At 38.3% G+C, this 25,186-nt stretch overlaps 1 protein-coding gene across 1 annotated transcript; it reads left to right on the top strand.

Moving 5' to 3' along the window:
• The first annotated feature begins 402 nt into the window (after window positions 1–402).
• LOC136264317 (uncharacterized) lies at window positions 403–18,222 on the top strand. The gene is made up of 3 exons (XM_066059032.1): window positions 403–637; window positions 11,989–15,771; window positions 17,869–18,222. Exons 1-3 carry the CDS (start codon window positions 618–620, stop codon window positions 17,936–17,938), a joined length of 3,873 nt encoding a protein of 1,290 aa, XP_065915104.1. The 5' UTR covers window positions 403–617; the 3' UTR covers window positions 17,939–18,222.
• Window positions 18,223–25,186: the final 6,964 nt, after the last annotated feature.

The following is a 25,186-nucleotide window of genomic DNA, read 5'->3' as shown; positions in this document are numbered from 1 at the left end:
ATAAGGTTCCAACGTTCATGAAGGAGGATTGATTCTATCTTTCTCTCTTCAGGTGTCAAATGTCGATACAAGCTCACTAACCAAGGAATGGATGGCTATACTGAAAAGGACTGGACCCAAGGGGTCACCTTGCTGCACACCAGTAGCAGATGGAATGATGGAGTCACCAAAAACAGATGAGCTGAGGTACGATAAGCAAGCCAGGTAAAGGGAATATAAACATTGAGTCTTGACTAGTTGAGTCACTGTCCACGAGGTATCTTGGCACCAAGAACTCTCCGCACGTTCTCCGGACTCCGTAATTTGTCGTTGAGTCTTGCGTGATCTCACAGTGCATTAATGGAATTACGCAGCATGCGCAATACTAATATTAATGGTAATAACTGATTGCGTGCGGGGACCACAAACAGGATTACCACTTGGAATGGCCTAATCTATGGTGGTTCAGACTCAGAGTTGCACAAATTCAACAGCTGCAGGTACACAGAAATTTGACAATAATAGTAACAGGAAGTGCCAACTGACTCAAAAGTTCGTGGGGAAGACGGCCGGAATAGACGCAGAGATTTTCACAACTATACTGACTCGGAATCATACATATTATTGATTCTGAAGAGATGGTGACGTCCTGGAAAAGGTCAGTTTGTCACTACATAGCTACTTTAACCAAGTTGATTAGCTGCATGCACATGCGCGATGTTAAAGGTACAGTCAGCATGACCCTATAAGTCAGTTTGAATATAGTGCATGGCTAGTGCTGGAATTGTGTCTGAGCACCAGAACTTCTTCTCTACAGCTATGAAAATTTATTTGTTAAAGATATTAAACTACTACGTAGCTCATGGATTTATATTCCAAGAGTTTAAAGATCAACTGTTCTTCTATACGTAGATCATATAGTACAATGCAGGAACCACAAAGGTATGGGCATGGCCGATCACGAAGCATCACCCAAAAGCCAGCCTCACTTTCTCCTGACAACGATGATACAGGCTTGTCCTTTTGTACAACCCGGTCTTTTGACAAAATTGATAATAACATAACATAACATGAAGCAGTATTGGTTAGGTAAAACTAAGCCCAAACAAGCCTTCAGATCAGCTCAAAATGCTTTCAACAAGTTGCTATGAAAAATTTTAAAATTTATTAAATGGAATTTTCTACTGACTGACTGACTGACTGTATGATGCCTTCAGACAATCGTGACTCGATAATGGCTAAGACTACAGGCTTGGTTTTTTCACTGTTTAACATTGCTTCAGCCGAACACATTCCTTTGGCATACCACATGTACATACAATGCATTCTTCATGGAACTACCAGTGTCCTCCTTTGTGTCCCAATCATCTTTGCTGACAGAGAAAGGTGTTGATTTGGCAGTAGCACATGATGGCCTCCCTTGATGACAGAAATCATCCGTATTTTTCATAGTGCACGTGGCTACTTTGATTGCAGAAGTGCTTTTCGAACAGTTCTTCAGTGATTCGTAATGCTCTGTAACGGGTTGAACATAGTTGACAGTGGATACTTCACTTTTCAGACAATAATTGATAGCTGCATGGGCCATGTAGTACCATTTCTTTCTATTGATGTGGTATGCGTGGGTTCACCAGTCATAATACATAATAATTTTTCAAAAAGTTAACAAACAAGTACACAAAAATTGGAATTTTCAACTAGAGTAGGGAAGACACATCAATAGCAAGTACTGAAACAAGCTGGAATAGTGCATGATATTAAATCACAGTACAGGTTTTTGCAATTGAATTCGTCCCGTTTGCAATTGAATTCGTCCCGTTTGCAATTGAATTCGTCGGTATTGCAATTGAATTCGTCCCGTTTGCAATTGAATTCGTCGGTTTTGCAATTGAATTCGTCGGTTTTGCAGTTGAATTAGTCGGTTTTGCAGTTGAATTAGTCGGTTTTGCAATAGAATTCGTCGCGTTTGCATTACAATTCGTCATAAACAAAACGGCTCCAAGAAACCAACCCGTTCATTAAGAGATGAACTATTTATGCCTTGGAGAGTTACACTTGAGACACTAGAAGGTAATTGAAGCTGTTAGTACGCGAAGCTGATGGCTGTCTGACAAGTTAATTAGCTTGCTCGCGAGTGACCACAGCCATCGCGAATGGCGTAGTACTGTAGTAGAGTTTGGAATGTTGCTGGAGAGGCTGTAGAGGAAGAATTATTGCCTTATAAAGAGTTGTTTACTACTGTTGTACTTGAACAAGTTCTTGTAGCAGCTGCTACATCATGTTTTCGTGTTTGTTCCAGCTGCCATTCTTGTTACGGACGAATTTAACTGCAAAACCGACGAATTCAATTGCAAAACCGACGAATTCAATTGCAAACGGGATGAATTCAATTGCAAACGGGACGAATTCAATTGCAAACGGGACGAATTCAATTGCAAACGGGACGAATTCAATTGCAAAAGCGACGAAATCAATTGCAAACGGGACGAATTCAATTGCAAAGTCGCCGAATTCAATTGCAAAGTCGCCGAACTCAATTGCAAAGTCGCCGAATTCAATTGCAAAAACCTGTAACATGCACAATAAGAAGTGTTATGTCCCTATACTGTGCTCAAGATACCATAATGGAAATGCACAGTAGGCCGGGGATATAACACTTCTTTACTGTGATTTAATATTGTGCATCACTCCAGCTTGTTTCAGTGACTTTTATCAATGTACTATGGTCCCTACTCTAGTTGAAAATTTCAATTTTTTGTGTAATTGTATAGATTTCCACTTTTCTTTCTTCCATTTTAGATATGTATAGCTAGCTACAGATGTGCCAAGTACTTTATGCAAAGCAGGAGCTAATAAGTGCCAAAAGGTGTAAGAAGTGTGAAAGTAATAATGAGAGTAACCAATGGAGAAGAGAGTATCTAACTTAGTGTATGTTGTTTGAAAAATGAGCCAGTTTCGACAGAAGCCCTTTGGCACCTGGTCATGCAGTACAATTACTACACAGACTTGACAGGCTCATTTTTAATGGTCTCTTCTCCCATTATTTACTCTTGGTTTAACCATGCAAGACTTCTAAGGTGCAACATTGCCTTACATGGAACTTCACAAATCTACAGGCCATCTGTTGGTGGTTTTGTTACAAAGCAGCTAGTAAGAAGCTTGTATTCGATAACTTGATCTCTTACTGGTACTACTCATTTCACACAACCGTATAGTCTAGTGAATTTGTTAGAGGATCCAATGCCAAAGATGATAGGTGTTTCAATGGTACTAGGGACAGGTGCAACAGTTATCATCATCACTCATTTCTACATCAGACACTTTGTGGAGGAAAATAGAATGTGAGAAGTAAGTACAAATTATATTCATGTGTGTGCATGAGTGTGTTATGTATGCATTGGTAAAGAAAAGCACCACTTTGCCTAATAGTTAGAATAGGTTATGGCTGTCGTATGTATAATACTACTGGCCATAGCTGAGGAACGCTTTTCTGAGACACTTGTAGAAAGGAAAGGCCCAGAGAAGTCATATAGCAATAACTATTAAATGCTGCATGCATGTGAATGAGCTTATGGCTTCACCAGGGTGGCTCAGAAAAGCATTCCTCAGCTATGGCCAGTAGTATTATACATACGACAGCCATAACCTATTCTAACCATTAGGTAGAGTGGTGCTTTTCTTTACCAATGCGTACATAACACACTCATGCACACACATGAATATAATTTGTATTTACTTCTCACATTCTATTTTCCTCCACAAAGTGCCTGACGTAGAAATGTGTGATGATGATAACCTACTGGATGATCAAGATGTTAAAGCTGTCCCTAGTACCATTGAAATACCCAACAACTTTGGCAGAAACCTAATAAGGAGATTGGGAATAGCTCTCTGCAATGATGGGGATGAGGCCGCTGGTTCATCCATTAATAGCATTAATTCTACCCATGCATCTCACACAAAGACATATTAAAACATTTAATTTGAAAATTTGCTATACATTTGCTCTGTGGCAAAAATGACAGCTGTTACAGGCATGTCCAATACATTTGCATTGGAAAACTATTAAAAATGAAACTAATTATTGTATATCTCCTATTTTGAGTCCGATTAGCAGCTTTCAGGATGTGATATATATATATATATATATATATATATATATACATGTAGAGTAACTCTCTGCTAGTCTAATGATGCTAGAAGAAGAAATCGTGGCTCATCAAAATGGCCTAAACCAAACTGGTGTAGAAAATTTCTCCATACATCTTGTATTGGGAATTTCAGGGCTATTAATAACCCATGACACATGATAGATACTGGATTAGATTTGGAAAGAGCACTGAGTGGGGATGTAAATGAGCTATAGTAGAAGGAAGTCAGAGGAAATTTAACCTGTCATAATAAAGTTGAATGTCACTTACTTGTTCTATGGCTAAATGAATGGCAAATATTTGGAATGGAACACTCCTGTATATTTATGCACTATACTGCTCTACTAGTGGCATTCTGACCACTTGACACCCATTAACCATAGATATTTGCATTAACCCTCACTACATTAGTGATTTTTTTAAAAGTGTGAAATCGCTCTGTGGAAATTTACAGTGTTATTTGTAAGGTAGTCACTCAGTTCAGATAATTCCTTTTCAGGTGATATGGTTGTATCAGTTTTTTTTAAAATTGTCACCAGTGGGCAGAAGTGAGTATTAAAAGTTGGCTTACACGCAATTGCAGCTTATTTACTACTGCTTGCCCATCCCAGTCATATCTTGAACAATTGGCAACTAGTTTGAGGCTTGTCAGTAATAATGCTGTGATGATCTGTGCTTATTGTATTTATTTGTAAATGACAGTAACTGGTACACAACCACAGTAATGATTGTAATTTAGTCTCACTACTAATGTGATTGCTTGTTGAAGCCTTATGAAAATTGTACCAAGTTTAACTTCCATTTCTATGTCACCTTCAAGTAATAATTCCCCTCCTTTGTGTATTTTCTATTCCTATGTCATCTTAATAATTCCCCTCCTTTGTGTATTTCCCATTCCTATATATGTCATCTTAATAATTCCCCTCCTTTGTGTATTTCCCATTCCTATGTCATCTTAATAATTCCCCTCCTTAAGCTGATAGAAGGATTATCATGATCGTCTTTGAACATTGTGATGTTGATATGTATTATAAATAAACATGATGTTGTGATATCACATGCAAATGTATTAGTACATTCAAAATGTTGGCACATACTGGTGTGGAAAAACACAATCCAGAAAACAAGCCTGATACAGTTCATTGTGTGAGTAAATCTTACGTTGTAGTTTAAAGCTTACCTGTAAGAAACCATTGAGCTCTAGGGATACTATATATTATTTATTATACTGTTTGTATTAAACTGTAACTGCCTATGTCCTTAATTGTGTTGAACTATTGTGCGCAATTTCACCTTGTATTAAACAATTCATACAAAGGTGTGCATGAACAACGCTGATGCATGTGAGTTATAGCAGGAGCTTATAAAAATAAGCTCCTGGTTATAGCATCGTGGTGGTTATCATAATCATGATATATTGCATCATATAATAGTGAAAGTAGCAAAATGTCACAATCACTCAGCCTTAATATAAGGTATGTAAGGCCCCTATTTGGTGATTATTAGTTTCTCATCCACCGCCCGCATCCTTCTTAAGCTACCGCATGGTAAGCCATTATTTACTCTGCGCATGCTCAGAAGAACACGTGATACCAAACTGTTATAATTTTTGTTGATGAACGCTACAATGCGCTATATATCACCAGGAGAACTGTAGCAAATTGCTGCAGTGCCAGTTGCAATCGTGCTCTATATCGACTTCATCAAAGCAGGCTTTCAGTTGACTGTCGAAAAACAGTTGGCGATCACGAAAAGTAGAATCAGCTGGTAAAGGAAATGTTTGTAGTAAGAAAGAAAGACAATTTGGACAAGGTCTGCACATCAGTGTGTTAATATTATAAAATAATGGCATAATGGTAATACCCTCCCGCCCGCATCATAATAATTAGAAAGGCTGGATAAGAAACTAATAATCACCGAATAGGGGCCTAAAATAAATTTTGTACAAAAACATCTAGGCTAAGCAAACGTAGCTAACCGAGATACGATCGGCCAAAATTTGTGATTTTTTTCTTCGTTTTTTTCTTCTACTTCTTCCTTTCGCACACTTTGCAAAATCCACCATAAAACACGAATTCGTTCTCCAATCGGGCTGAAATTTGGCACACTTAAAGGGCTCATTAAGGCGAATCTCAGAACCAAGTTTGGTAGGAATCCGATGAACATTATGATTATGATTATGATGTGATTTGGGTTGAGGCTTAGAAGCCTGTACACCCATTCAATTTACATACATATACATACATAAATTAGATGCAATGAACAAAAATCAACATTCACCGAGTTATGACCGATTATGTGCGTAAAATAAGGTAGAAGGTCTGTCACGCCCACAGGGTGAACCGCTTGAAAGAATGAGCTGCAAATTGCTATGTAGATGGAGTAACTATCGTAGGAGTGCCTTTTTGTGGTTTGAAAGGAATCCAGTTGAAGGCCATCGAGATATGACACAAAACCCAGGGGCGTAGGGAGGGGGGTCCCGGTGGGTTCAGGAACCCCCCCCCCCCCCCCCCCCCCTGTAAAATTTAGACTTCTGCAAGCAGGATCCTAACACACCATTTAGTGTGGCAGGACAAAATGAGTGAGCAATATAGTGTAATGGCACAGCACAACAATTGATAAAACTTACATTCATCTCTCAGGGAAGGATTTACAGAGGTAACATGAGCCCTCTTCAAAACTTGTTAAAAAGATCGATATACTCTAATAGAGCAGTCAGGTATATACTCTAATAGAGCAGTCAGGTATACTCTAATAGAACATGCATGTAAATATCCATGTCCATATGAAGTTTTTCAGACATTCCAACATTAAATGCAAAACTTAGCATGACCTTATACTGCTATAGCTTTGGTATGCAGTGTTTAAAGATATAGAGCTCCAGTAATTTATCACTTGTGTTATGCAAAATGAATTCATGCTATGCATATTTGTATAGTTATATTGTTTGATCGTCATTTGTATCAGTAGATTCATGGCTCCTATACCACAGTGAGATATAACCATCACTTACAGATTACTAGCTATATGTGTCTCTATGTGTTATGCTATCTGCTTCCACTAGGTGACTTTATCTAGTACTACAGTACCTTCATCCCAGGGCCACTTAATGCATCATAATTAATGTACTTTTTGCATAAAATAATATAGCGATTTGCTGAGTTTTGATTTATTAAAATATTGAAAGTCTCTCAGCGGCTGGGGGCTGCGCCCCCAGACCCCTGCTTCTAGTAACTCAATGCTGGTGCTGGAACCCCCCTTCAAAAAATCCTGGCTACGCCCCTGAAACCCAACCTGTGTTACAATTACGCGATCGATTTTTATGAATAAAAAACTATTAGGTTTCACGCCTACTAGGCAAACCGCTTAGAGTAGTGAGCTGAAAATCGGTGTGAAGCTGGAATAATCATCATAGAAAGTCCTTGCAGTAGTACAGAAGAATCGGATTACAAACCACTGAGTTATGATTCCAAAGCCAACTACGTGTAACATATGCGAGATCGAGATACTCTAATAGAACAGTCACCCTAATAGAACATTCAGCTAATTTATTACTCCATTATAGAATTCTATTACATTGCAAGTTATTCTGTAGAGAGTTCAGCTGCAAACAGTTAATCTTATAGACAGTTCAGCAAGAAGCAAGTCACCCTATAGAGAGTTCAGCTACAGATATATCGCTGTAGTGATTCAGCCGGAAGAATCAGAACATTACAAGTCACACTGAAGAGAGTTCAGCTATAAACAAGTCATGCACCCTGTGGAGAGTTTGGCTACACTCTCTAGAGAGTTCAGCTACAAACAAGTCACTGTGGAGAGAGTTCAGCTACAAAGAAACTACCATGTAGAGAGTTCATCTATACAAACAAGTTAACCTATAGAGACAAGCTGCAAACAAGTAACCCTGTAGAGATTTCAGCTACAGACAAGTCACTTTATAGTTTATACAATGTTCAGCTACAAGTAAGTCACTCTGTAGAGAATTCAGCTACATACAAGTCACTCTGTAGAGAATTTTGCTACAAACAAGTCACAGTGTAGAGAGTTCAGCAACTAAAAAACCACATGTAAAGAGTTCAGCTATACAAAAAAGTTACTCTGTAGAGAGAACAGCTAGAAACAAGAGAGAGCTCAGTTAGAAGAAGTTGCCCTGTAGAGATCTCAGCTGCAAAGAAACCCTGTAGAGAGATTAACTACAAACAAATCACCCTGCAGAGTGTTCAGCTATAAACAAATCACCCTGTAGAAAGTTCAGGTACATACAAATCACCCTATATAGAGTTCAGCTACAAAAAAATCACTCTGTAGAGAGTTCAGCTACAAAGAAACCATCCTGTAGAGAGTTCAGCTACAAACAAGTTACCCTACAGTGAAATCAGTTTGAAACAAGAGATTTCAGCTACAAACAAATCAACCTGTAGAGAGTTCAGCTATGAACAGATCACCCTGTAGAGAGTTCAGCTATACAAGTCACCCTGTAGAGAGATCAACTAGAAGAAGTCACCGTTTACAGAGATCAGCTAGAAGCAAGTCACCTTGTAGAGAGTTCAGTGACAAAGAAACAATCCTGTAGAGAGTTCAACTACAAACCAATCACCCTGTAGAGAGTTCAGCTACAAATAAATCACCCTGTAAAGAGATCAGCTACAAACAAATCACCTTGCAGTGAGTTCAGCTACAAACAAATTACCCTGTAGAGAGATCAGCTACAAACAAAACACCGTGTAGAGACTTCAGCTACAAACAAATCAACCTGTAGAGATTTCAGTTACAAGCAAATCACCGACTGTAGAGAGATCAGCTACAACCAAATCACCCTGTATAGAGAGATCAGCTACAACCAAATCACCCTGTAGAGAGATCACCTACAAACAAATCACCTTCTAGAGAGATTAGCTACAAACAAATCACCCTGTAGAGAGTTCAGTTACAAAAAAAATTACCCTGTAGAGAGATCAGCTACAAACAAATCACCTTGCAGTGAGTTCAGCTACAAACAAATACCCTGTAGAGAGATCAGCTACAAACAAAACACCGTATAGAGACTTCAGTTACAAACAAATCACCCTGTAGAGAGGTCAGCTACAAACAATCACCCTGTAGAGAGATCAGCTACAAACAAATCACCCTGTAGAGAGTTCAGTTACAAACACATCACCCTGTAGAGAGATCAGCTACAAACAAATCACCTTGCAGTGAGTTCAGCTACAAACAAATTACCCTGTAGAGAGATCTGCTACAAACAAAACACCTTGTAGAGACTTCAGCTACAAACAAATCAACCTGTAGAGATTTCAGTTACAAACAAATCACCCACTGTAGAGAGAGCAGCTACAACCAAATCACCCTGTATAGAGAGATCAGCTACAACCAAATCACCCTGTAGAGAGATCAGCTACAAACAAATCACCCTCTAGAGAGATCAGCTACAAACAAATCACCCCGTAGAGAGATCAGCTACAAACAATCACCCTGTAGAGAGATCAGCTACAAACCAATCAACCTGTAGAGAGATCAGCTACAAACAAATCACCCTCTAGAGAGATCAGCTACAAACAAATCACCCTGTAGAGAGTTCAGCTACAAACAAATCACCCTGTAGAGAGTTCAGCTGCAAACAAATCACCCTGTAGAGAGATCAGCTACAAACAAATCACCTTGCAGTGAGTTCAGCTACAAACACATTACCCTGTAGAGAGATCGGCTACAAACAAAACACCTTGTAGAGACTTCAGCTACAAACAAATCAACCTGTAGAGATTTCAGTTACAAACAAATTACCCACTGTAGAGAGAGCAGCTACAACCTAAATCACCCTGTAGAGAGATCAGCTACAAAAAAAAAATCACCCTGTATAGAGATCAGCTAGAAACACACCACCCTGTAGAGAGTTCAGCTACAAACAAATCACCTTGTAGAGAATTTACAAACAAATCTACCCGTAGAGATATCAGTTACAAACAAATCACCCCCTGTAGAGAGTTCAGCTATAAACAAATCACCCTGTAGAAAGTTCAGGTATAAAAAAATCACCCTATAGATAGTTTTGATACAAACAAATCACCCTGTAGAGTGTTCAGCAAGATAACAGTCACCCTGCAGAGACATCAGGTTACCCTATAGAGAGGTCAGCTAGAAGAAGTCACCTTGTAGAGAGTTCAGCAACAAAGAACCCACTCTGCAGAGAGTTCAACTAGAAACTAGTTACCCTATACAGAGATCAGCTATATGTAGAAACAAGTCATCCTGTAGAGAATTCAGCTACAAACAAATCACCCTGTAGAGATTTCAGCTACAAACAAATCATCATCCTGTAGATAGTTCAGCTATAGACACAAGTCACCCTGTAATAGGAGAAGTCACCTTGTAGAGAGATCAGCTAGAAACAAGTCACCTTGTAGAGACCAGCTACAAAGAAACCATCCTGTAGAGAGTTCAGCATGACCCAGAGAGTTCAGCTATGAACAGATCACCCTGTAGAGAGTTCAGCTATACAAGTCACCCTGTAGAGAGATCAGCTAGAAGTAAGTCACCTTGTAGAGAGTTCAGCTACAAAGAAACCATCTTGTAGAGAGTTCAGCTACAAACAAATCATCCTGCATAGAGATCAGCTACAAATAAATTACCCTGTAGAGAGTTCAGCTACAAACAAATCACCCTGTAGAGTGTTCAGCTAGATAAAAGTCACCCTACAGAGAGATCAGGTCACCCTATAGACAGATCAGCTAGAAGAAGTGATCTTGTAGAGAGTTCAGCTACAAAGCACCCACTCTGTAGAGAGTTCAGTGACAAAGAAACTATCCTGTAGAGAGTTCTTCTACAAACAAATCGCCCTGTAGAGAGTTTAGATGCAAACAAATCACCCTGCAGAGAGTGCAGCTACAAACAAATCAATCTGTAGAGAGTTTAGCTACATTTCAAGTCCCTTAGTAGAAAGATCAGCTGCGAACAAGTTATCCAGTAGGGAATAATAGACATGTAATAAATGTATTTATATAATTACTGATAAAATCAAAAACAGTTGAAGTATTAAAACTCTGCTCTGTCTTTTTATTCTTCCTGTGGTAAAGAAATAGGATAGGTTAAAAAAGCCCCAAAGCCAGCCCATGGCCAGCTTTGGGGAATACAAATACAAAAAGAAGTGATATCTAATCAAAAACAGCCAAGCTGTAAAAAAAGGTGTGGCCCCTAAAAAGGCCAAGGTGAAAAAGATGTGAAATCCAGGGTGGCGGCCAAGAAATGGCTGTGATGGTAGGTTAATGGTAAAAATTTTAATAACCACAATTCAGGTGAATTTGGTGCCGCTTGGTCTTGGCACAAAATTCACCTGAATTGTCGTTATTAAAATTTTTACCATTAACCTACCATCACAGCCATTTCTTGGCCGCCATCTTGGATTTCATATCTTTTTCACCTTGGCCTTTTTAGGGGCTGCACCTTTTTTTACAACTTGGCTGTTTTTGATTAGATTCTATGTAGCTAGCATCCTTGTATATGGTACCACTCAAATACAATGTTGCCTCGCGAGAGTGAAAGCAATTAAAAAACTTGCTAATTAAAAGGCATGGCACCAGTTTCGCTTGTGAGTGTATATATATATATATATATATGTATATTCATTCCAGATGAATACTGCAAAAAAGGTGCCATGCCTTCTATTAGCAAGGTGTTTAATTGCTCGTACTCTCGTGAGATGATGTTGTGTTTAAGTGGTAATTACACATTAACATAGATGCATACTCATCAAAATGATGGTGGTATTGAAATGGCAGCCTGTACTGGGTATTCTAAGAATGTTGTACTCCATTGGGAACAAATATATAAATGCTGCATGTATTAATGTTTTGATTTGTCTTAGGTTTGTGATAGTATTGACTTTGTGGATGATCACAGCCATTCAACAAGCAGAAAGTAAAGTGGTCACCATTAACAACCATGGCATTAACAGCACCGCATGCTGTGTGGATGGATCATGTCCTTGCAGCTCATTGTCCTTTGCGTTAGAAAACATAAACAATAATACCATCATAAACATCACATCAGAATCAGTTGTGCTAAACACTACCACTCCAATAGGAAACCTACACAACATTACAATAACTAGTAATGGTGCTACTATCATGTGTAACAATAGTGGAGGTGTGTACTGTGAGTCATGTAGTGATGTCATCATTGAAGGGATCACTTGGGACCAGTGTGGTGATCCTAACAAGGAGGATACAATGGCAGGAGTTTATTTAGCTGTTGCTCACAATATCAAAATAGAGAGATGCATTTTTCGAGGATCTCAAGTCTGTGCATTATATATACTGAATCAAGCCAGTTCTAATATTACTGTGAGAAACACTAACTTTTCCTACAATGTTATAACAAGACTAGTTGACTATGAATGTGGTGGATTAACAGTAAACTACACAAATGTAAATATCACAATCTTGGATAGCAGTTTCGTGGGTAATAGACACAATAACAGTAGCTACAATACATATGGGCTTTGGCTTTTTGTGAAGGCTATAGCTATAGGTAATCCTGAATCGCATCTCAGTTTAACTATTAGTCGAACTGTGTTTGTGTCCAATTCTGGAGGAGCAAGCATCAGTGTTCAAACTGCTTTTGTTGCACCAATTGTTTTGTCTGAACTAGTGTTTAATAATAACATACAACAAGGCATTTTGTTTCCATTACTTGATGCTCGTAATAATGATACACTTCTGACAATGTCCAATTCATCCTTTACCAACAATGGTAATGGTGGTATAGTTTGTGCTGTACTTAGTGAGAACTCAGACAAAAAAAAGGTTAATATTGTGGTTGAACATTCTAACTTTACAAACAACAGTGCCTCTACTGCCTCTAGTAGTGCAGTATACTTCCACTTGAACACTAATGATTACAATGATTATACTGTCTCCATACAATACTGTAACTTTACTAACAATAGCAATCAAACTGTATTGATTTTTACTTCGGAGAGTAGAATTTCATCACATTTGGTAATTATTAATGAAGTTCTGGTAATGGGTAGTCAGATGACAGGTAGCCCTTATGGTGGTGGAGCTGTTTCTGTTGTACTCAATGGTTTAATGAACAATACCTTCATCATCAATAACGTGAAATTTTCATCCAATAAATACATGGAAGTAGCTGGAGGTGCTTTGTATATCAAAACTGCTAACGCAAATAATCGAGTCCATATCATAAACTGTCTCTTTCAAGAGAACACTGCTTATGGGGAAGGTGCTGCTTTGTTTCTTGTAGATGGTAATACTGGAAGTAGTAAAAGGGATTTCCTGACTATCATAACAATCCAGTCAAACTTTACCAACAACAGTGGTGGGAACAGTGTCGTGTACATTTCAGCTAGTTCAACTTATACAAGAATAGATTTGGATGGCAAGCCAGTGTTCCACAACAACATTGGTACAGCTATACATTTACTGTCCTCTACCCTCAGGTTTGGACCGTTTGGTGGTGATATAATATTCAGTAGCAATTCTGCTAATAGTGGAGGTGCACTTTATTGTGAACATGGAACTATACTGTTTTTTTACAATGAATCCAGAATAAATTTTATTAACAATTCAGCTGCTCAATATGGAGGTGCAATATATGCAGACCTTGGTTCCAACTGTGGTGCATTATTTTCTTATGATTCACCATATAGTACTTGGCCTATACAGTTTTCCAAAAACTCTGCCGGAATATCTGGTAATTCAGTGTATTTCAATGTTCACCGACATTGCAAAATTAATTCTGATTACAACAGTACCAATTCTATGCTATACTTCTTATACCAGTTACAATATGATGAACCATGGGTAAAGACAATAGTCTCATCACCCCAATCACTGTTGTTATACTTCAGAGAGCATGATGGCATCAAAACTGGTGATAACACATACCTTGCTAAACGCAATATTCTAGGTCACCGCATTTCATTTAATGGATCTGTCTTTGATTACTTCAATCATTCTGCTGCACCAACACAGTTTGATGTCCAGTGTCATGACAATTGTGCTGGTATTGAGCTGACTGACAATCGCTTACTTGTTGACAATGTCACAGCTCTTAGTCTTATTTTAACTGGTGAACAAGTAGCTTCAAAAGATAGAAATATCACTCTTAAACTTACATCTGTACTTGAGACTTTTAACAAAAGAATTTCTTCCTCAATAGTAGTTGAGCTAGTGCCCTGTTCTCCAGGATACACATATAACAAATTTTGTAATTGTTGTGATTGTTACCACCATCAGGATATTGTGGAGTGTGTTGATGATTATAATGAGATAAAAAGAGGTTATTGGTTTGGTACTGTTAGGAATATAGCTACTGTATCTCTCTGCCCAAACCAGTACTGTGAGTATGGTAAACATCGTAAAGAGACCAGACCAGGTTATTGCATCATACCACAAGAATTAGATGATCAATGTAAACTACACAGGACAGGAGTTGCTTGTGGTGACTGTAGTTCAGGATATACTCTAACATATGATTCACCTGACTGTGTCAGCCATCACCAGTGTTCTCCTCTAATGACAACGTTAGTTATAGTGTTGACTATCCTGTATTGGATTGCTATAATAGGAGTTGTGTTTGGTGTGATGAACTTTCGGTGTCGAATATCATCAGGGTATGTGTACGGGATACTCTATTATTACAGCATTGTGGATATATTATTAGATAACAACCCCTACATTACTGGTGGTGTGTTTCAGTTTGTTTCCATACTGTCAAGTTTTGCTAAACTGTCACCTCAACTATTTGGTAAGCTGTGCTTTGTAGAAGGACTGAGTAGAATTGATCAACAGTTCATTCATTATTCACATGCAGTAGCTATTTCATTGTTCTTGGTGATCATTATTATTATAGCAAGACACCGCCCAAAGGTTGCCTACTATGTCAGCCACTGTATAATACATGTCATCTGTCTTCTGTTGCTGCTTGCATATACTTCACTAGCATCCACTTCATTGCAGTTACTAAAACCATTAACATTTGCAGGCGTTGATGAGGTATACGTGTATTTGTCTCCAAGTTACAAGTATTTTAGAGGTCGTCATTCCTTCTATGGTATTGTTGCTACATTGTGTGGACTAATTGTTGTAATTGGTATGCCATTGATACTACTGATGCAACCATTCATTAATCCTGTAGTGAGTTTCATCAAAATTATGCCAATAGTTGATCAATTTCAAAGCTGCTACAAAGACAAGTATCGCTACTTTGCTTCCTACTACCTTATCTGTCGACTATTGATTATCCTAATTGTGTTTATCTGTGACAGCAACTACTACACCATGTTGTACTGTCTACAAACAACCTGTGTTGTTATTGCCATGATTCATATTTGGATTCAGCCATACAAAGATAGCTTTCTCAATGGATTGGATGGTGTGATTTTACTGACAATAACTTTAGTTGTCAATATTAACTCATTCACTTTCTTGTCTACTGCTACTCCAGGAATAATTTCAGTTCTGGTGGTGTTACCTCTGCTCATCTTCTGTATTGCTGGGATTAAGAAGTTGTTTAGTTATTGCATGTCAAGGAGAAGAAAATTAGAGGATGATTTTGGTTGGCTTGATAGTTATAATGATGAGCGAGTTAGTAGGAACAAGAGTGAAAAGATGAGATATGAAGGGTAAGACTTTAATTTATGTTGTCCCAAGGTTGCCATGCTATTATAATTATTATGCTGTTCGGGTTAGATCTTTTGATTGATGTGGCTTTAAGAGAGTATAGTGATATGCTAAGCTTTCATAAAATGTGACCGGGCCTACGAAAATAGGGCATGTGGGCACAAACTACACCCCGTCACATAACATGTCATATTGCAGTATTGGGATAGAACATTTTCATTCTGTAACTTGTATTGTAAAGCCAACTAAATGTTTAATAAGTGCTGAAAATTTCATGGCTACCGAGTCATGGAATACAAAGTTATGACACGTCAAAGTTTGAAAAAGTAGGCAATTTTTATGTGCCCACATGCCCAATTTTTGCAGGCCCGGTCACAAATGTTGTAATAGCTTAAAAGTAATATTGTTACTGTGCACAAGCTAACAATGCAGGTGTTTAAAAGAGTTGTAAGACAATCCACTCAAAAACAGCAAAGTTGTAAAAAAAGAGTGTGGCCCTCAAAAACCTGGGTGAAAAAAGTTGTGAAATCAAAGGTGACGGCCAAGAAATGGCTGCAATGATGTTAATGCTAATAAATTTTAACAGTGCACACGGCCATTATTAAAAATTTTTAGCATTAACATCATTGCAGCCATTTCTTAGCCACCACCTTTGATTTCACAGCTTTTTTCATCCAGGCTTTTGAGTGCTGCACTCTTTGTTTACAGCTTGGCTGTTTTTGAGTGGATTTCACTTCTTTTTGTATTTTCAAAAACCAAATCCTGCACCTCTTTACTCGGATATGATTGCCAGGCTGTTGTATCACAAGTTCTGCTAACATATAGCACTTATGATGATTATGATGATGATGATTGGTGCAAGTCGGTCATATTAGTCTGCTCGCAGACCACCTGGGGGTGAAACTAAGTTAATAGTACAAATATACCACTGATCCATACAAAAATGGCTCTGATTTAATGAATAGCTACTAGATTGAGCCACAAAGTGTTGTAACAATAGAATGGTGCTAATGCTCTAATAGAGTGCACGTTTTTGCTTTCGTTAAAATCATCTAATAGAACACACATAGAATGTTCTAGAACAATCTAAATTTTCTATTGGTAGATCAATTTTACTTATTAGCTAGAATTTTCATTTATAAGGTAGAAATTAAGTGAAGTGATCAGCCGAGATAGCAATGATTTAGTGGTTAAGGATGCAAGGGTTAGGTATGGAGGTCCTTGGTTTGAACTCTGGTCATGATGGGTTCATCTTTTTCGACATTTTTTATGCACCTTTTTTGCACCCCATGTAGTGACTGCTCTATTAGAGTATCTCCATCCCGCGATTTTACACTTGCTTGGTTTTTGCTTTATAACTTTGTAGCTGTAAGTCTGTTGCTGTTTTAACCACCAAAAGGCACTCCTACGATGATCAGCCTATGTACACACGAATTTTCAAGTTATTCCTCTACTCGGTTTACCCTGTAGCCGTCACAAAAGTTTTGTTCATAACTCCTTGGATATTTATCAGATTCATAGCAAACGTGGTGCGCGAATGTACCTTTATATGCTCTTTACTTGTACCAAATATTGATACAATGGAGTTACAAGTTTGTGTTTTATAGCAATTTTTGCAAAGTGTGTGAAAAGAAATCGAAGCCCCCATAGCCCCCTATGGTGAAGAAAAGAAAACAAAGAAATTTAAAGGAAACTTTGGCCACTCATATCTCAGAAACAGCTAGGGAGGTTTCCTTCAAATTTGGTATGTGGCGTGGCCTACCTGGAGGGCACCTTGGAAGTGAAACTAGTTCCATTTGGCTAAGGGATCATGGAGCTACAAAGGTGTGAAAATCACGTTTTCTTTCTTCCTGTAAATATACACACGGTGTGGCGCGCCGGATTCTTGGGCCGCACGACACACTACTGTGTGTCTTGATTAAAAGGTGAGGGTGAGGGAGTATAAAGAGCTGCATATAGCTTTAGAATTTTAAAGTTCCTACCAAAACCTGTTTTAAATCTCCTCCTCTTTCTCCTTAATGTAACTTTACCTGCAAGTGTTCTTGATATATTACTGCAGACATGTATAAATAACTATATCATATGCAACTCCATTTCAGGATTAATAGTGTTAGCACTACTGGAGATGATGATGATGATGGTGGTGATGATTATATGTTGGATCCATGAATCATGATATCTCTTTACGTACTTTTACAATGTTTTATATTTCTCAAGCAGTGTAATGAATTAACTGTAATTTATTGTTTATGTCTGCATGTTTTTCAGAGACTTCATTTTCTGCACATGTATATATAATATGCATTCTAGCTCATTTCCACATGCTGCATGGTATCATATAGCATGTATAGTATCATCACATTTATCCATATGAAGCATGTATGTGATTGCATTGTTTGTTGTGACTTTGTTTAATACATAACAAGTTCCTAGCCTTGCCATGGGTTAGTGGGAGATATAATGGCAGAGCTGAAATGGCTTATGATTGTGCTCCACATACATTCTGTTGATTGTTGTGTACAATCAGTTTTATATATGACTACCACTGGCAGGGGCATACGGAGGGGGGTTTCCAGGGGTTTCAGGAAACCCCTTTGGATTTTACACAGTACTTGAAACATTGAGAAATTGAGACTTCAGGTTTCCACAATCTGGAATCTGTCATGGAGCAGGACACATTGTAAACTTTTATCTTAGTTAAATAATAGTTTCTCATAAGATAGCAACACTTATAGCTTTGTTCTGAATTATAAATTTGGTGAAAAGATCGAGATACTCTAATAAAGCAGTCAGGCTATATAAACCTAATATGACAGTCACTTAGCTGTAGTGGAAACCCTTTTTCAAAATTCCTGCGTACTCCCCTGACTGGTACCTGCCCTATGGTGCAGGACTGTTTACAGTGTCATGCACTTTACGCTAAGTTTAATCTTGTAGCTATCTAGTGACAAAAATTCCCTACACAGCATTGGAAACCCTAGCATAAAACGTAAAACATCATTTGTCTATACTTTTACCATATAGATAAAATAATTATGCTTCAAATACTGTGTATGTTATGTGCTAAATCTGCAGAGCCATCTCCACATTAACTAACCAATGGGATCCAAGCATTAAGCATCAGTGCCATTCATGTTACTATGTAGCATGCATAGTGATGTCACTTTTAAAGAATGTGAGCTGTGTGTACTCTAAGCTAAGCCTTGTACTATCCCACATGTTTACCACAAAGGTGTAAACAATAAATGCAATGCTTGTAGTAACTGTCATACAGGCTATACATGTAATGGCACCATTTCTGACTCTACATGACATTTGACTTACTGACTACAAAAAGAAATGAATTTAGTACATGATGTAGAATTTCAGCCTAGATAATTATTATTATTTTTTATTTAGGACTGGGTCACACATAACCAAGTAAATTTGTTAACATATTTACAATACCCTATATTTACTTTGCCTATAACTGTGATGCATAATAAGTACATGTACAGTTGGACCTCCATTATCTGAACACCTGTGTGCCAGTAAAAGTGTTTAGATAAGTGAATTTGTTTAAATAACTGAAGCCCATTCATTTATATACATAGTTTAGTTCAACTACCTAATAGAACATCCACTTCAGGGGCGTAGCAAAGCAAAAAACTATAGGGGTGCCACTACTGATAACTAGTAAAGCAATGGTGGAGGAGAGTGTAGCTACTTGCGGGTACATGCACAGTGTGTGAAGTGCACTCAGAGCATGCAAAGGCATGCAAAGCATGCTCTCCTTCCAGGGGGGTCTGGGGGCATGCCCCCCCAGGAAAATTTTGAAAAATAGGAGCTATGAGGTTGAATCTGGAGGCAATTTTAGCCAATAATCATAATCACAGTTTTGCTAGATAAGTAATCTTATAGCAACCTTGTGTACCACGTTAATGATGTGATAGAATGATGAGATCACAAAACACAGTTAATAAGGCTTTTAAGGGGCTGTTACTTGAACTAATTTCATGTTGTTAAATATACCCCCAGAAATACACATATAGATAGGATAGCTAGTTATAAATTACTTATATGGATGAATTAATGAATTAACATCTCCCCCCCCCCCCCCCGAATAGCTATTAACTACATTCTGTGTTAGTTCGCAGATCCGTAGTTGTCTGGAAAGTGCAGGGGGAAATGGGACTGCTCTGATTCAGCTTCCTCCATCACAGGGTCGTTATTAGGGTGGGAGCCAGGGCTAGAACAATACTACCTCTGCTAGAACCGCTTGGGAACCGCTAGAAGCCTCGCTAGAAGCTCCTTCACTAACAACTGGACTCATTGAAATAGGTCTACCACGACTACGGATTAAAGTTTTCTGACAGTGAGACTGAGATATAAGTTAACTCTCTGCAGCTGCACAGTTCTTTAATTATTTTCTAACACGAATCACACGTGAGGTGTAGCTTATTATCACAGCATTTTAAGCGCCTCTAATATTATTTCAAATAAACTAGGACCAACATTTCACTCGGTGAGGAAGGAACATAGCTTATCAACGTCCAAGTAGGCCAATGATCTATAATTATTACGTGTCACATGGTGCATTACTGTAAAAATGATTCCTGCTGCAAACTGGAGGGGCCCTGGCCTGTTATATCTATCCATGGCCACAGACTAGGGGGGCTCTGGTCCCTGTGGCCCCCCCTGTTCCTACGCCCATGCAGTGAGTGACTTACAATAGAACATTTACCTAATAAAATACTCTAATAGAGCAGTCACTTATACTGTTCAGATAACCTAGTGTTCGGATAATTAAGGTCCTACTGTGTTAACTGGTTGTGTCACCATATATTGCATAGCACTTCATGGTGGCCTCTACCTTATCCCCATAGTCCTGATGATGCCACAAAATGTATAATATGTTGTGTCACAACCACAGCAACTTTTCGCTTGCAAGCAGGGCAAGATCAAAAACATAGACAAACATAATATGTGACCGGATTTCACATAACAAGGCTTCCACACACACAAAATCAAACTTACGTTTTTACCAGAAATGGATTGCTGGCCTAATACACTATCACATTCCACACTGTACTTCCTTCAGGACTGGCAAGTCTGGTTTCTGTGGCAGCTTTCTTCCGACCCTGTCAAAGCCACGAGTGGGAGATTGGCGCCATTGAATGGCCATGGCTTTGTGATAATGGTGTGTAGTGAGCTGGGACTTCACAGAGAGCTCACCAATAGTGTTCTCGGTCAATTTGGAGTGATTTGAGGGCCATGGAGAGCCCAAACTTGGCCTCTGGATTCCAATCGTCTTCTTACTCCATTTTATACCCGTATATTAAGACCACCATCCACCCCCACCCTCCCACCCTATTACTATCCACCCCCACCCTCCCACCCTATTACTATCACCTGTGATATTATTACCCACTCGAGAAAAGCTGCCCAAAACAGGGCTAATTTTGGGTATCAGAAATGTATACACCCACTCAGTCATAGCTAGTAAATAGATGCATACTTGGTGCAAATTTTGTTTGCACAGCTGTAGGCACTGGGAAGTTATTACACAATGATTACTTAAAATCGCCATATCTCCTAACGAAATTTTGTGCGTCGAAGCCGGGTTTTGTCAAATTCAGTCACATATACATAACAGTAGACTAAAAGTTATGTTGTTGTGTGACACACAAAGTATATACCACTTAGAGAAGAACCATCTACTCAATGACCTAATAGAACAATCATTAACCAACATCAATTTTGTTTAAGTTGTATTCTGATGCTACACCATAAAAAAATAATGACAATGGCAACATACAAAAATGATACAATGAGTATTTTGTAAGTGTTTATCTTTATCCCTTAATAGTAACTTGAAACAGGCATTCCATTGATTCATCATGCTACAAAACAAAAACATAAACTTGTAAGAGTACTAGTTTACAGCACTCCAACTCAGCCCCAGTGATCATTAAACTCCCCAGAAATCATGACAATTACAAGGTTTTATACACAAAGGTGACCTATACACCATGTGATCTATATATGTAATTGTTTATTGTTCAGTGTTCTGGAATAATCTGGCACAATCTAGAACAAGTTGGAATTCCCTTATTGTACAAAAGGACACCACATTACAAACTGCTTTTTTCCATATCTGAAATGCAGTTATATATATATATATAATATGAGAATTTTTGCTGGGACATATACTGTGAAAATATTGTCTGTCTGCCCACAGGTATGGGGTATCTGTGTCCTCAATAGAAACACCGTTTATATATGCGGCGGAAAGGGGGGGCTAGAGGGGTGAAGCCCCTCCTCGGTCTGCTAAGGGGGGCTTATCCCCCTAATGATATCACGCCGAAATTATCCTTCTTGGAGTGGGGCTGAAAACCGCAATAAAGATCAATATACTCTAATAGAGCAGTCACTCTAATAAAGCAGTCACAGTATTAGAGCAGTGTGTAGCGAGCTATGTAAGGATTTTTATGTAATCTATCAGCTATAAATGCATAACTGGTGAGGTGGGCAGCTATTGTAAGCTGGTTGTGACCTTTTTTTTGGTCTCACCTCACCAAACCAGAGACAATGTAGTACCTCACTTCTATAAGTCTGGGTCAGCCCAGCCCCCCCTCATATCAACTACTTCCTCCGCCCCTGACCGTTTCAGACTAATCCTTATAAAGTTATTTAGCAGGAGGTTCACAAGCAATGGCATGGTGAGATGGCATAACCACTTACAATCCCACCTGCTTCTAACCCAATAATTGAGACAAAGCAAACTGACAATCACAGAGGTGATTATAAATTTTCAGCAATGATCATACAAATGTCAGGCCAGCTTTATGGTTGATCTGATATGGCTGTCAGCCAACAATATACTATTTTCCTCAAAATACTTGTTTACACTATGCTGTACAGTGACTCAACCTGGTTAGTTTTATTTCCTAGCAACATAACATTGTTATTGTGTGAACAACAGTAACAATGCAGGTGAGAACCTCAACCTACACCCAACCTTCCCTGACCTGACAAATGTCAGACCAAACAAGGAAATGGGTGGCAATCTTGGGGACATTGTAAACAGTGGAAATTGAAAACTGAAACTGAAAAACTAAAATTGTTCAAAACGTCATATTAACAGGCACCTATTAACAAAGACCACCTCTATAATAAGACCACCTCTATAATAAGACCGCCTCTAAAAATAAGGCCACCTCATTATAGTAGTTATGTCATGTAGGTCTGGCTAAGGTGTACTCATAATGTAATAAAGTATCAATCAATCAGACAGTACGTAAAAGTTAAAATGACAGCTGCAGGGTTGTACAAAAGGATATATTAAGCAGCTGTTGTCTGATTTGTCTTACTACATGTTTCAGGACTCTATAGTCTCTTAGTCATTGTCGTCACATTAGTATCCTAATGCATATACACTAGATGGTATGATACTGAGATCTCTTCCTGGCTAACCAAACGATATCAAAGGGTGATTGTTGATGGAGAATCATCTAGCAAAACAACTGTTAAGTCTGGGGTACCACAGGGTACTGTCCTAGGCCCCTCATGTTTCTTGTATATATTAACGACATAAATGAAAACATTACATCTTCAATTCGATTGTTTGCTGATGACTGTGTTATTTATAAGACTGTTACAACACCGCAAGATTCAAAGCAGTTACAGGAAGACTTGCATAAAATATGTGAATGGACTCACAAATGGCAAATGAAAATAAATGTTGATAAATGTGCTGTGTTGAGGTGTACTCATTCCCTGAACCCCATACAATATACGTATACCTTATCAGGTCATAATCTCAATATAAAGAAGTCCCATACATATTTAGGTGTAGCGAACGATAACACTATGTCATGGTCATCACATATACAAACAGTAAGTAAAAGAGCAACCAAAGTACTAAATTTTATTAAGCAAAACCTAAACAACTGCCCATCTGATACTAAAAGAACAGCGTATTTAACATTGGTTTGACCAATTATGGAATATGCCACCCCAGTTTGGGATCCGTATTATAACACTGACATTTATAAGTTAGAAAAGGTGCAAATAAGAGCTGCTCAATGGATTTTATCAGATTAATCCAGAAATAGTGTTATGTCATTGTTGTCCTCTCTTAGTATACCTACATTACAACAATGCCGTCAGTCATCAAGATTAACACTATTCTATAAAATAATTAATAATACACTACTGATCTCCATCCCCTCACATTATCACAGAACTCAATTTTGTACCAGGAAACATCACCCCAATCATTTCATTGTGCCACAAGTAACCCTCAACACCTATAAATATAGCTTTTATCCTAGAACTGTTAAAGAGTGGAATGAGTTGCCAATTAATATAATAGAATCAAGAAACTAGGATGAATTTATTTACATACTTAACCTTCACTATTGTAATTAATTATCAAATTGTATGTACGTATGTATTTGATTGTACCATTTGGGGTTTTCACTCCCTGGGCAAACCAGCTGAGCTGACTGCCCAGTACCTAATCTTAAATCTTAAAACTAGCCCAAACCTGACGGGGGGGTAGTAGTACATATAAATAAATTTTCTTTTATTACATTATTTTGTATTTTGCAATTGTGCTCTATATTGTCACAATAATTGTTATGTAACAAAAATTAATGTTAGTGAAGGGAATGATTGAAGTGAGGATTTCAACTAGAGAAGTGTGGGAACTAGTTGAAACATGATTGTGGCAAGATTGAATCTGGAAGCAATTTGAAATAAGTGACTGAGACCTGGAACTAAAAACAAACTTACAGTAATGTACACTAAATCCATCTCTATAGCCAGTTAAGGTGCATTGAAGATGCTTCTTACCAATTGCAGCTGAAAATTTCAGCCACCTCCTTAATAAGCTAGGTCAGAAAATTTGTCCCTACAATAGCTAATGACCAGTTTTCACTGTACTATTAATGAACAGGGGCGGATCCAGACTTTTAAAAAGGGGGGTTCCACTTTGAAATTGCAACTTCAGCCTAGCTGTATAAGTTGAAGACCAAAAAAAAAAGAAAGGTCATCACCTGCTGACAATAGCTGCCACCTCACCAACCATATTTCCTTCCTTATTTATAACTAGATATATAGCTTGCTACACTGCTCCTCAAAAGACCACTGTGACTGCTCTATTAGAGTATCTTGATTTGACTGCTCTATTAGAGTATCTCGAGTGAGAAGGCTTTTCAAAAGGGGGGTTCCATGGAACCCTTGGAACCCCCCCTGGATCCGCCCCTGATGAAGGATTAATTATTAAGATACTGACATATGACAGCGTGTGAGACAGTGAGTGCTGGCAGCAAGGAGGCAACCAGTCTGTTAGATTGCCACAGGCACTGCTCCTGTGTCCTGACTTAGGTTAATGGGACATTTCCAAGTTGGGTGTTTGCCCAAAGTATAAGA

This window comes from Dysidea avara, chromosome 8, assembly GCF_963678975.1.
Source record: "Dysidea avara chromosome 8, odDysAvar1.4, whole genome shotgun sequence".
Taxonomy (NCBI): Eukaryota; Metazoa; Porifera; class Demospongiae; order Dictyoceratida; family Dysideidae; genus Dysidea; species Dysidea avara.
This window is presented reverse-complemented; position numbering and strand designations above follow the sequence as displayed.

Coding starts and splice junctions, on each gene's coding strand:
- LOC136264317 (XM_066059032.1), top strand. CDS start 618: ATGGTGACGTCCTGGAAAAG. Junction 638..11,988: donor ATGGTGACGTCCTGGAAAAG/GTCAGTTTGTCA, acceptor GATTTGTCTTAG/GTTTGTGATAGTATTGACTT. Junction 15,772..17,868: donor GAAAAGATGAGATATGAAGG/GTAAGACTTTAA, acceptor ACTCCATTTCAG/GATTAATAGTGTTAGCACTA.